This window comes from Carcharhinus amblyrhynchos, chromosome 1, assembly GCF_965287045.1.
Source record: "Carcharhinus amblyrhynchos chromosome 1, sCarAmb.v2.hapA, whole genome shotgun sequence".
Lineage (NCBI taxonomy): Eukaryota > Metazoa > Chordata > Chondrichthyes > Carcharhiniformes > Carcharhinidae > Carcharhinus > Carcharhinus amblyrhynchos.
Window position 1 is genome coordinate 79463030 of NC_137324.1, and position 14536 is coordinate 79477565.

A 14536-nucleotide genomic window follows, 5' to 3' on the forward strand; every position below is an offset into this window, starting at 1 on the left:
GGAGATCAATCACCTCTGTCTGAAGACGTCACTGCAGGAGTTCTTCAGCGTAGTGTCCTTGGCCCAACCATTTTCAGCCGCTTCATCAATGATCTTCCCTCCATGATAAGGTCAGAAATAGGGATGATCTCTGATGATTGCACAGTGTTTAGCACCCTACGCCACTCCTCAGATACAGAAGTTGTCCATGTCCATATGCTGCAAGACCTGGACAATATTCAGGGTGCACACAGCTCCAACAACACTCAATAAGCTCAGCACTGTCTTCGACAAAGTAGCCCGCATAATTGGCATCATATTCACCATCATCAACATTCACTCCCTCCATCACTGACACACAGTGGCTGCAGTGTATGCCAATACAAGATGCGCTGCAGCAACTCACCAAGGTTCCTTCAACACACCCACAACCTCTATCACCTACCAGCTCCATGTTCCCCTCCAACCCACACACCATCCTGACTTGGAACTATGGACAGGATTTTCTGTGCGACCCACCATGTTTTTCGCGATGGCAGAGGTGGCCCACTATTGGCCGAGATCTTCTGATCCCGCCTTTATCTACGGGGTTTCTCACTGAATGCCCCCTCCCCTCGCCACCGGGAAACCCACAGTGGGAATGCACCATCAGCGGAACCAGAAGAGCGTGCTGGCATGAACAGCTGGAATGTTCCATCCTATTATCTCAGTTCTTTCACTGTGGCTGGGTCAAATTTTTGGAGCACCCTCCCTAATATGACACATGAATGGTTCAAGAAGGTGGCTCATCACCACATTCTCAAGGGCAAATAGAGATAGGGCAATAAGTGCTGGCAAAGGCCATTGTTTCTGTGCATGAGAGGGTTAGGGCTCAGAACATCTGAGAACCATTTAGAGTTCAGTGCAGCTGGGAAACTGGAATTAGAAAAAGCTTATGGAAAATGCCAGCTTAGTGAAGTTTGTGAAAGAGTTAGAATTATGCTGGTAATTAGAGGTGGGAGTGCAATTTTCTGAATCTTATAGAATACAGTCTCAGGAGAAGAGATTGAAGCATTGGGAGGTGGGCAGTCATTGATGCAGTCCAAGTCGGAGCAGATTTTGAGGGAATTCAGAAGTTAGCTCTTCAGAAGTGAAGAGTTGAAATCCTTCATGAGGGAGAGAGTTTATGACTCGCAGTATATTTGGGTGGGTTGCAGAGAAATCTGTGGGAACTGTCTTGGTCTCAACTGCTGTCTAAGATTCAATGTGCTGTGTTCCACCACAATTTGTTTTTTAATTCATATTCTCATGTTAATTCTGAACGTTAGAGTATAAGATAGATATAGTGGATTGTCATACTTTCCTGACATTGTAAAGTTTATTTAATCTGTTTAAAACCTGGAATCTTTATTCTCCTGGTGGGTTACTGGGGTTTCAGACTTTGTTGACTTTAAACACAATGTTACTGGTCCCTACAGATTGTAACAATCCCACATAAAATTAGTGTTTCATGTCAACACCATTGCTGCATTAATGGTCTTGCTCTGAACGTGGTAGTGTCTCCAATGGTGCTGCCCAGTATATACAAGTAGACATGTGCATAAATGTATTTTAGTGCATGCAATTTGACCATTTTCTCATATTTGGGAGAAGCTGGAACATTTTGGATATGTGATCAGTATTACTGAGCTACTGTAAATAATACCAGCAAATCATCAAAGATGACTTGTGCCAGTTGGAAAGGGCTGTGCTGTACTATAATGACCTGCAGTAGCTACTGGACACTTGCCCAGCCACATGCTAAGATGAGGAATTGGCAAAATGCTAAACCACCACAGATGATTATTATGTACAGGTGTTGCTACTGACAGCACAGTGAGGAGTGATAATGTGCATGTGGAATTTTAGTGCAGTTGAAGTTAGGGCAAACAGACCTCAATGCTAAATTTCAAATTGAATCCAATGATTAAAGAGATGGCGAAGATTTTAATATTATCAAATCATAAAATGATCCAATTAGTCCCACAACATTGCTCTCTCTGAATTGCTGTGTACTATGTTCTGCTTGAAGTATCCCTCAATTTCCCTTAAACTATTTAATCTATTTGAATTACCCTTTCAGGCAGTACATTCCAGATCACAACCTACTGCGCAACTTTCCCTCTTCATGTAGCTTTTGTTTTTTTTTCCAATCACCTTAAATCTGCGTCTTCTGGTTATTGGCCATTCAATTACTGGGAGCAGTCTCCTCTTATTTACCCTGTCAAAACCATTCAGAAATTTGAACACATCTATTAAATATCCTTAAATTTCTCAGTACTGTGGAGAATAACCCTGGTTTCCTTTATCTCTGGATTTTCACAGAGACTTTATCTCTGCATAGAACTGAACTCCCTCGATTCTGCTCACAGTCTAGAGACATTTCTGCTGCTGACTCACGGCCAGCCCAACCAATGTAGGAGGCATCCAGCAGACCACCAAATGGGACCCACAAGTGGTCAATTAATGGCTACTAAAGGGCCTCCTCCTATCACTTCAGTATTTTATCCTTAGTGCGGAGAGATCAACACCATGTGAGAAGCCTGACAGCTTTAGTTGCATTTTAGGCAAAGGGGGCTCTTCCTTTTAGATCCACTGGGCCATCTGCAGGCACCCCACTCGTCACCTCATCCTCCCTTTAGCCCTCCACCCTTGCCTCTTGAACCCAGCACCCCATCACTCCCTCTGCCTCCTCAATTCTCTGTCCGTGATCCCTCAACCCCCAGACTACCTCAGTTCACCGGTGTAGTGGGACAGCAATGGCCACTGCACCAAGCTGGTGGTGTTGGGACTGCAAGGGCTGCTGGCCACCTGGTGACCTACAGCTGTCTAAGGCGTTACTTTCTCCTGAGAAAGGGGCAAAAGCCCTGCCTTAAAGCAACCAACTGCTACTTCAATGTTAAATTGTAACAGGGCAACTATCCTGGACAGGCTTCCCTGGACTTTTCAGCTGGGAACAGGGGACTCATGATGGCCTATACATTCCAGACACTTGACTTCTGTCTTAAAGTGTGATGCCCAGAATTTAGCGCAACATCCCAACTGAGGTCGAATCAGTGTTTTCATAAATGTTAGCACAGCCTCCTTGGTTTGTTACTTTAAGCCTTTATTAATAAAGCCAAGCGTCTTATGTCTTTTACAGCCTCCAAATTTGGCATGTCATCGTCAAAGATTTGTGTACAAACACCCCAGGTGTATCTGCTCCTGCACTCCTTTGAACTGTGCCATTTATTCTATAGATTATGTATTTGCTAGATTGTACTATTTTAGTCATATAGCCTTGCCTCATTCTTCCTACCAAAATATATCATTTCATACTTCATTGGTATCATTGATCATTCTTAGAGGAATTTCTGTATTTTGTGAGATCCCTGACTCACCTTTGGGGAAATCATAATAAAACAAGTACGGGTTTCCACACGCAGTTGCGCAATATTAATGTATCAAATCTGTGGGCTATTTCCTAATGTTTAAGTTCTAACGTGAATCTCAAGGTACAGAAACAAAAGCGGCATCAAGAAAATACAGAGCATACAATAAAACAGTTGCTGCAGTCTTAGGGAACATTAATTGTAGTTTATTTTCTCTTATTATACCATTGTCATTTTGGTCTCTGCCAGATCCCTTCAGAGTACTCACTAAAGAAGGAATTTCACAGTAACTTCATTGCATATTAATATAAGCCTTACTTGATTGATGAATGGTGTACAAAACCTTGGAGCAAAATTTTACAGACCGTCCTGCTGTTGGGGTTTTCCACTCCTGCCGAAGCCAACGGATCTGTGAATGGGTTCGCCGCAATTTCAAGTCCCACCCTCACCCGACAGGGCTGTAAAATTCCACAATAACAACTTAAAATGCTGGAAAATCTCAGCAGCTCTGGCAGCATCTGTGGAGAGAGAATAGAGAGAGAATTTCGAGTTTGGTTGGCCTGGCTTGAAACGTTGACTCTGTTCTTGCTCCATAGATGCTTTTTTGATTCGACTTATTATGGTCACATGTATTAACATACAGTGAAAAGTATTGTTTTTTGCGTGTTATACAGCCAAAACATACCATTCATAGAGAAGAAAACAAGAGAGTGCAGATGTATTGTTACTGTCATAGCTAAGGTGTAGAGAAAGATCAACTTAATGCAAGGTAAGTCCATTCAAAAGTCTGACAGCAGCAGGGAAGAAGCTGTTCTTGAGTTGGTTGGTATGTGACCTTGGACTTTTGTATCTTTTTCCCAAAGAAAGAAGGCGGAAGAGAGAATGTCCGACATGTGTGGAGTCCTTAATTATGCTGGCTGCTTTGCTGAGGCATTGGGAAGTGTAGACAGAGTCAATGAATGGGAGGCTGGTTTGCATGACGGATTGGGCTACATTCATGACCTTTCGTAGTTTCTTGTGATCTTGGACAGAGAAGGAGCCATACCAAGCTGTGATAAAGTCAGAAAGAATGCTTTCTATTGTGCATCTGTAAAAGCTGGTGAGAGTTGTAGCTCACATGCCAAATTACCTTAGTCTTCTAAGAAAGTAGAGACGTTGGTGGACTTTCTTAACTATTGTGTCAACACAGGGGAACCAGGACATGTTGTTGGTGATCTAGACACCTAAAAACTTGAAGCTCTCAACCCTTTCTATTTTGTCCCCATTGATGTAGATAGGGGCATGTTCTCCTTCATGCTACCCGAAGTCAATGACAATCTCCTTCATTTTGTTGACATTGAGGGAGAGATTATTGTTGCCGCACCAGTCCCCCAGATTCTCTATCTCACTCGTGTACTCTATCTCATCCCTGTACTCTATCTCATCATTGTTTGAGATCCAACCCACAACGGTGGTGTTGGCAGCAAACTTGAAAATCAAATTGGAGGGGAATTTGGCCGCATAGTCATAGATGTACAAGGCATATAGTAGGGGACTGAGAACACACCCTTGTAGGCACCTGTGTTGAGGATTATTGTGGAGTAGGTTTCGTTGCTTGTCCTTACTGTTTGTGATCTGTGGGTTTGGAAGTTCAGGATCCATTCACAGATGGAGGTGCCGAGGTCAAACGGAGTTTGGAGATGAGTTTCTTGGGAATAATAGTGTTGAAGGCTGAGCTATAGTCAATAAATAGGAGTCTGACATAGGTGTCATTGTTATCTAGGTGTTCCAGGGTTGAGGGCAGGGCCCAGGAAATGGCATCTGCCATGGATCTTTGCGGCAGTAGGCAAACTGTAGTGGGTCCGGGTACTCCGGAAGGCTGCAATTGATTTGTGCCATGACTAATCTTTTGAAGACTTCATAATGATGGATGTCAGAGCCACCGGCCAATAGTCATTAAGGCATGCTGCTTGGTTTTTCTTAGGTACAGGAATGATGGTCGTCTTCTTGAAGCAGTTAGGGACTTCAGATTGTTGTAAAGAGAGGTTGAAGGTGTCTGTGAATACCTCCCCCAGCTGATCAGCACAGGATCTGAGTGCATGTCAGGGTGCCCCATCTGGGGCAGTTGCTTTCCAAAGGTTGACATTGAAGAAAGCTGCTCTGGCATCTGCAGTGGTGACCCCAGATACAGGTTCATCCAGAGCTTCCAGGGTGGAGGGCATGCTCTCGCTGACCTCTTGCTCAAAACAGGTGTAGAATGCATTGAGCTCATCAGGAAGAGGTACCCTAGAACCCACAATTTTACATGCTTTCATCTTGTAGCTTGTTATGTCTTGCAGATCTTGCCATAATCGGCAGGGGTCAGTGTGGCTAGTCTGGAACTCCAGCTTGGTTCGGTACTGTCTTTTGGCATCTTTGATGGATCTCCTTAGATTGTATCTGCCTTTCTTGTGTAGGTCAGTGTCTCCAGACTTGAACGCCTCAGACCTGGACTTCAGCAAGCAGTGGATATCCCTGTTCATCCGTGATTTCCAGTTGGGGAACACACGGATTTGCTTCTTTGGCACACAGTCTTCTACATACTCACTAATGAAGTCAGTTACTGTGGTAGTGTACTCATTTAGGCTGGTCGCAGAGTTTTTAAATACTGACCAGTCCACTGACTCCAAGCAGCCCCGTAGAAGATCATCTGATTCCTCAGACCAACATTGCATGACTCTCTTTGATGGATTCTCCCACTTCAGTTTTTGCTTGTAAGCTGGGAGCAGGAGCACAGCCTTGTGGTCTGATTTGCCAAAGTGTGGGCGGGCAATAGACTAGTAGATGCTGCCAGAGCTGCTGAGAATTTCCAGCATTTTCTGCTTTTGTTTTTAGATTCCAGATCCACAGTATTTTGCTCTTATCTGTAAAATTCCGCACCTGTTTCCTGATACCTATGCATGGAAACTTTCAACCGAAGCAAAATAAGTAGAAGACAACATGGAAAGAATGAGCAAATGCAGTGTAGAAGCAGTGAGGCAAGAGTTACTAGCAGGAAAAATAACAGTGGAATAAGTCTTAAAACCAACCCCCCACAAATTCAGCAGGAGATATGGCAACAGGAGTAGTTCATTCAAACTGAGATAGAGAGAAAAATAAATACATTTAATGAGATTGGCTGTTCCTTTGTACTTTCATGTTTTGGTGTATAGAACATTTAAACATTGGATTAAAATACAACCAGTTTTTTAAACAAGTTTTTCTTGGTTTTTGGATCTGAAATTGCATAGCAGCTTATGACTCATTACTGCTGCATGTTTTTGTTCCTCAGAACTTTATCAGAAAGTGGGTTATATGTAATAAAAGTAATGGTCTCATCAGATTTTAATCCTCTATTCTTCAGTAGTCCAATAAACATTCATTAAGATTGTACTAGTGTGTTTGAATGAGCCATGATATGGATAGAGCTTGATTATGATCTAATTGCAAATGGACATGGGACATTTATCCAGTATAATAATCATATCCCATTACTTCTTATTTAAGACTGTCATTGTCAAAGATATTTCCTGCTCTGTTCAGTTCTAAATGTTTGATTCACTGCTCAATCAGGGTGGTCTCTCCTCCGTTTGAGTTCTTACCATTGATATTCTATGGACTTCTCAAAATTTGTTTGGTGTCACGATATTTGGCCTTTACACCTGGATGCCAACACTACACTATTAATGATGGACATAAGTAAATTCACCCTCATAGCCTGGAGGGTGAATGGAGACAGTTTTGTGCTTTGCTCCCAACAAAAACATTAGCGTCATTTCAAAGTTATTGTGACAGCTGTGGTATATGACAAATTTTACAGAATTGCCAAGAAAAAGAAACATGATTCTCTGCAACCAATGTTAGGAAATAATGGTGCAGATCTTCCCTTCTTGGAAGGGGGTACCTCAGAGAAACCTCGGAAGATGCACTGGGGAACCTCATGGAAATCCCCACACAAAAATTCCCCAGAAAGTTTCATCTTCCATTGAGTGATTACTCTGCAACCCTCCGACACTGCAATATAAAGCCAGGAGTTTCAGCTGGTTCTGATTTATTTAGGAGAATAGTGATTAAGGAACGGTTAGCAGGATTAAAACCACTTTTAGCTCCAGGGTACTCTGGTACTGACCACTCTCTCCCTAAACCAACCTCTCTGACTAGTCCCTCAAGTCCCTGACCACCTTGCTACCCATTCCATCCCCGACTATCCTCCCACACTCTGACTTCACCTACAACCCCAACCATCTGACACTGCCTGACCGAAATCCTCCACCTTCCTCCTCCACCCCGAACACCAGACCTTCCTCCAGCCACCTGACCGTACCCTCAAACTACTTGGCTCTCTCCCTCACTACCTTTCCCAGCCTACTCCCTCACTTTACACACTTATCTTCTCAGTTGTCCAAGTGACTGGCAATGTTTGAATCTGTGATGTGATGCCGGCGTTGGACTGGGGTAAACACAGTAAGAAGCCCCACAGTACCAGGTTAAAGTCCGACAGGTTTATCTGGTATAGTTGAATCTACCAGAATGTGGCAGCTAGTGCTGTAAAAAGGGAGTGTGGCTTCATTTCCACTGACGATCTTGCACTAAACTGAAGTTCTCCAGGAGTAGCCATGTTCCACATGCTTCAACAAGTCCTGCTTAGGTGTTCAGGTGAGAAATGTGCAGCTGCAGACTTAACGTAGAGAAATAGGAGTGAAGTGACAATCTGACAGTGACTGTTACTGTAAAGAAGATTCAGCCCATTAATGCCAGCACTAGAATGAGAAAATGGTCGTAGATTTCCTAAGCACGTTGTTCCCCACCCCACAACCCCCTCCAACCCCACCTCTCTCAATAATTGTATTCCCAGTGATAAGGCCATGTTTCTTATATTCAGGGTATGAAATGGGAACTGCGTAACATTTCCATCTGGATCAGCTCATTGAGACGCATACAAGGTTGCTCAGGTTAAATGGATTGATAATATTTTGAAGTAACCAATTTCATGTCATATACTTGTGCAAATATTCAGTGATGTGTGCTTCTATGTAGTGTGTGTTGCAGAATGATGCCAAAGGCATGGGTTAAATCCCTGTACTGGCTGAGATAATTCACAGAGGCCTGCCTCCTCACCTTAGCCCGCACTTGCAGAGTGGTGCCTCTCTAGCTATAAAGAAACAATTGTCTCTCCCTAATGGTCCTCTGTGGACTATGGCTAATTACTTACGTAACTAGTCTCATCTTCCCTCCATTGGTAAGTTATTTTCTTTGCCCTGGAGCATAACATTAGGAGCTGCACTACATTATCGGCTTCTATATTGAGCCGAATCGTTTGCTAAGTAGTGTTGCATTTTGTGAGATTTAATGAGATGCGCAATCTGAATGGAAGCCCTAGTAATGGGCGATGAATGCTGGCTTAGTCAATGATGCCCTGTAAATGATTACAAAAAGGATTCAATGCATCAGCTGACTAATAACTGAAAGTAAGAACAAATCAAAATGTTAATTTTGTTTAACTTGGTTCGCAAATATGACGGGTTTGCAATATGCTTTTCCATGTTTTGAGAAATTCTAAATCTTGTATTAGGTGTAAAGGAGCAATCCAGTGTGGACTTTTGGGAGAACGAAAGAGACATTCACGAGAAGATTCTTCAACAAATGACTTAGATCCTCGGCCACCTGAGGATAACAATGACACGGCCACGTCCCTACTTCCTCCTCAGTTGTCAGCATCTGCCGCGGTGGATGCAAAGACAAAGGACTCGGGTCTGATCAACCCAGACTCTGTATCAGGTACAGAGGACAGCCAATCAGAAAACAACTCCAGCACCCACAGCAAAAGTAATGTAAAGAAACGTAAGTCTATGTACAAACTGCATGCAATTTGAAAACTGTTGCATTTCTAAGATTTTTCAAAGATGAACAAAAAGAAATTTAAATTGAAGGAATTTTGGATGTGAACTATTCAAAATGACTGTCTAATCTGCAAAGTCTTTTGCCTTTATGAGGGAGCAAGAAAGGCTTTAATAATTGGGGATAATTTCTTAGCCAGTTTGCCTGATTTCAAAATTGGGATAGTTTCCCCAAATGATATGAAACAAATGATATATTTTGTGCCCCTCACCTTTCCATAATATATTTCATTACAATAGTTAGAATGTCTTCATGATTTGCAACAGATAAGGCTGAAGCATTTGTAAACATCGTCAAAGAGAATTGCTGAATAGATGATGTACCTTGACCTCTTCCTCAGGTCCCCAGCATCATAAATATTACTCTCCAGCCCATTTGATTCACTCCACGTGATATCTAGAAACAGATGAAGCACTCAGTTCTGCAAAGGCTATAGGTCCTACCAGCAATTGTACAGAAGACTGATTCTCTAGAACTAGCCACAGCCTTAGCCAAGCTATTCCAGTACAGCTACAGCAGTGTGAAAAATTGCACAGGCATGTCCTGTACACAAAAAGTAGGAGAATCCAACCTGACCAATTACTGCTCCATCAACCCATTCTCGATCATCAGCAAAGGGGCCGTCAACAATGCTATCAAATGGCACTTGCTCAGCAATACCTTGCTCTACTATGCTTAATTTGGGTTCTGCCAGGACCATTCATCTCCTGACCTCATTATAACCTTAGTCCAAACATGGACAAAAGAGCTAAACTCAAGAGATGAGTTGAAAACGTCTGTCGTTGACAAAAAGGCACTATTTGACTGCGTGTGGCATCAGTATTGGAATCAATGAGAATCAAGGGGAAAACCCTTCACAAGTTGGAGTCAAAGAAAGAAAGATGGTTGAGGTTGTTGCTGTAAAACCATCTCAGCTCCAGGGCATCACTGTAGGTAGTGTCCTCAGCCCAACCGTCTTCAGCTGCTTCATCAATGAACATCCTTCCATCATAAGGTGAGAGAGAGATGTTTGTTGATGATTGTGCAATGTTCAGCATCATTCATGACTCTTTAGACACTGAAGCAGTCCATGCCAATATGAAGCAAGATCTGGACAACATTCAATCTTGGGCTGATAAGTGGCAAGTAACATTCACGCCAAACAGTTGTCAAGTAATGACAATCTCCAACATGAGAGAACCTTATCTCCCCTCAATAGTAAATGAATCCCCTTTATCAATATACCATTGACCAGAGATTGAAATGGACTAGCCATTTAGAAACTATGGTTACAAGAGCAGATCAGAGACTTGACTCCTAACTTCCCAAACCTTGTCCACAAATCAGGAGTGTGATGGAATGCTCTCCACTTGCTTGGATTATTACAGCTCCCGCTTGATGCTATCCAAGTCAAAGCAGCTTGATTGGCACCCCACCTACCATCTTAAACAGTCAATCCCTTTACCATTGATACAGAGTGGCAGCAATGCATACAATAGATCGTAGGATCCCTACAGTGCAGAAGGAGGCCATTTGGCCTATTGAGCCAGCAACAACAACAATCCGACCCAGGCCCTAGCCCCGTAACCCTGCTAGTCCCCTTGACATTAAGGGGCAATTTACCATGGCCCATCCACCTAACCTGCACATCTTTGGACATCCTTAGATACAAGATGTACTTCAGCAACTCACCAACATCACCTTCTAAACCCATAACCTCTACTATCTAGAAGGACAAGGGCAGCAGACACAGAGAAACACCACCATCTACAATTTCCTCCCCAAGCCACTCACCATCATGCTTTGGAAATATATTGCCGTTCCTTCAATGCCACTGGGTCAAAATCCTGGAACTACTTCCCTAACAGCACTGTATGTGTACCTGCACCAGATGGATTGCAGCAGTTCAAGAGGCAACAAATGTTGGTCTTGCCTGCAATGCCTACATCCAGTGAAAGAATTCTTACCGATTCCAATTGTAATTAATAAATTCTGGCCAACCATTGCCTACAAACCATTTTCCACAGCATAAGTAACCCCTCATCACTTAGTGGCCTAAAACATGGTATCCTTAATGCCAATTTCTAGTTTGAAGAAGTAAAGTAATCGGAGTTTAGATATAACTGCTAAATATTCAACAAAGGCAACAAAAATCTGGAAGTAGCAGGTTAAAGGTTAAGTCAGCAGCTAACCAACCTATGCTCTGTTACCTACCTATTATGGGCATGGACTTAAGTTTGCAGCACGCTGTGTAAACTATTATTTAATATAAAACACGTCACCTGTCAACTATTCCTATTGTATCACGGGTTTGTTTTAAGATAGAAAACATTGAACACATCGGCAATAATGCCACAATCCCCAGGTACATTATAAGGAAAAACATTGAACTTTTAAAGTTTTAAAGTTTATTAGTGTCACAAGTACTGCAATGAAACTACTGTGAAAACCCCCTGGTCGCCACATTCCAGTGCCTCTTCGGGTACACTGAGGGAGAATTTAGCATGGCTAATGCACCTAACCAGCACATCTTTTGGACTGTGGGAAGAAACTGGAGCGCACGGAGAAAATCCACGCAGATACGAAGAGAATGTGAAACGCCTGGAAGAAACTTATGTAGACATGGGGAGAACATGCAAACTCCACACAGACAATGACCCAAGACAGAAATCGAATCTGGGTCCCTGGAGCTGTGAGGCAGCAGTGCTAAACACTGTGCCACTAATTTAAGATCAAACAGAGGGGAGTAACCACAAACCTTTCTAAACATATTTAACTGTATTAAGTTTAATAAAAAGGTGTATTTAAATAGGTTACTTCTTACACTGCAATGTATGAGATTGAATATCCTTGACAATGGAAGGGATGGAAGCTTAAAAATTTCTAATCAGGACTGTAGGCAATAAGGAACAATATCAAAAATGAAATGGAGTCTTGGTGTATGTGTGAGGCTGCAACTTTTCTTTGTGATTCTGATTGTATAATTCCACATCTCCCACAATCCAGACCATCACTTTTCTATCTATTGAGGTTAACTAGGCTAATAAAGAGTATGGGTCTGTTAATGAATATCAGGCTAGACAGTGGTAGGAATGTAGTGACTGACCTCAGCCTCCAGGCTAAGAAAGCCAGTGTCCGGTTTGCCTATTTGCCCTGAATTGTTGAGTGCTGACACAGTTGGAACAGTTCACACATAAATAATAGTTAAATAGACAAGATGCCAGGGTCACTTGCACCTGCTAAACTATCCCCAAACATGACACGAAGCCATCAGCAAAGGAAGGATTGAAATGGAGAGATGAAAGGTAACAATGTGATTTCCAATATATCTCATAGCTTTTACTTTAAAATTGTTTGCTGGTCATAAAGATGTAATATTTAATTTGCAGTTTATACAAAAGCCAAAGGATTGACATATCCTCTTATATAATATTTGACAGCATGTTTAGTTCTCTTTGTTTTATGATACATGATATATAAATGATATACACTTCCATCACAAATTTCCATTTTCTCTTAGACCGACCTTTCGATCGGCAACCAATAAGAAGCAGATCCTTTAAAAAACTGAATCGAGCTTTCAGCTACCTCCGTAGGAGTAACAGTGAAAATCTGGTTGAGAGTAATCCAGGAGACAGAATACAGGCTGACACACACCCTGAAGAAGGTAAAAAAAAACTTTGAATTTGATTCCTGCTTATCAGTGATGGCGTGTGAAAGGTGCAAATGTGCATGTCAAATTGCCTTACAAAACAAGGTTAGAAAATAGAAAAGAATCAGTGATGCAATTGCAGTGATAAAATGAAAGAGAAAATTGTATTTGACAAAGTAGTACAAGATTACAAAGAATTTTCAGCATAGAGTCAATGGACTCAATAGGCCCATGCCAGTGTTTATGTTCCACACAGGCCTCTTTTCATTCTTCTCCATCTAACCCCAACAACATATTCTTCCACTCCCTTTTACCTTGTGTTTACCCAGCTTCCCCTTAAATATATCTATGTTATTCCCCCATGCTGTGCTATTTTCCACATTCTAACCACTCCCTGGTTTAGAACATTTCTCCTGAATTCCCTGGTGGATATAGTATTGACTGGCCCATTCTGCGGAAGACTCAAACATCTTCAGCTACTTCATCAATCATCTTCCTTCCATCACAGGGGCAGAAATGGAGATAATGGCTGATGGTTCAGTCTGTGTTCAGTACCATTCACACCTTCACGGGGGCTCCTCAAGTAATGGAGAAGTCTGAGCCTGCATGCAGTGAGACATGGGGGTGAATTTTTCCTTCAAGAATTAGGACTAAAGCCACCCTGCACATGTATAACATTAAGGTGTTGCAAGCCTGATGTCAATATGGCTGTCTGTCATAATACTGAAGTCGGTAGACACCAAAATGGGCAGCCAGACTGACATTTTTAAAAAAATAATTCACAAGTGTTTAAACTTGTTACCAAGATAATTAACCACAATTTTACATTGCCCGTGCCATAATGCAATGGATGTACAGGAAACACGTTTTGTGGGAGTTACGTTTTACCCAGAAGAACAAGGGCAGCAGAAGCATGGGATATATTGCCGCTTTTTCACCGTCATTGGGTCAAAATCCTGAACTCCACATCTAACAGCACTTTGGATGTACCTACAGCTGATGGCTCACCTCCAACTTCTTAAGGGCAATTTGAGATGGTTAATAAATGCTGGCCTTGCTATCAATGTCTATATCCTGTGAACAAATAAAGGAAGATATTTCTGGGTTCACCTGCAAGTTGAAACGTATTCTCCAGAGCCTCAAGTTTGTTCAGTCTTTGTGATCACTGGAACTTCATAGTTGTGACATTATTTTGGTATATATGTTTGCTCCTTCTGCAAACTATTTTATAAACTATTTATAAAACTAGTTTATAAACTATTTATAGCTTGGAGATCAAAGCCGTTCACGCCACTCCAATTGTCAGCTAACCAGTTTCCATGCAAGTTTAGCGTAACTTTTCTGTTTTACAATTCTGTCCTCCAGAAATGAATTCTAATGCTATGTTTTTGATGGTCTTAACCAACATCACTACTTTTAATCATTTGTGTGTCCCTACCCCTGAATGCTGCCATTCCTTTGCCCCATTCAGTCAATGTGGTCTTCTTGCCTTCTTATTATCCCTACAAAAACGTACTACCTCACACTTGTCTATTTTTAAGTCCATTTATCATTTGCATGTCCATTCTGCAAGATTATTAATGACTTGCTGCATTTGTTGCAGACATCCACTGTATAAATGGCGCCCCCAATTTGGTGTCTT

General features: G+C 42.0%; 1 protein-coding gene across 1 annotated transcript in view; it reads left to right on the plus strand.

Annotated features, from left to right (window-relative positions):
- Positions 1 to 14536, plus strand: part of lnx1 (ligand of numb-protein X 1) — a 124286-nt gene that overhangs the window by 49129 nt on the left and 60621 nt on the right. Inside the window, exons 2-3 of the mRNA XM_080187544.1 lie at positions 8938 to 9206; positions 12763 to 12909. Coding sequence (XP_080043670.1) covers positions 8938 to 9206; positions 12763 to 12909 — 416 coding nt within the window. The remainder of the gene's footprint in view (positions 1 to 8937; positions 9207 to 12762; positions 12910 to 14536) is intronic.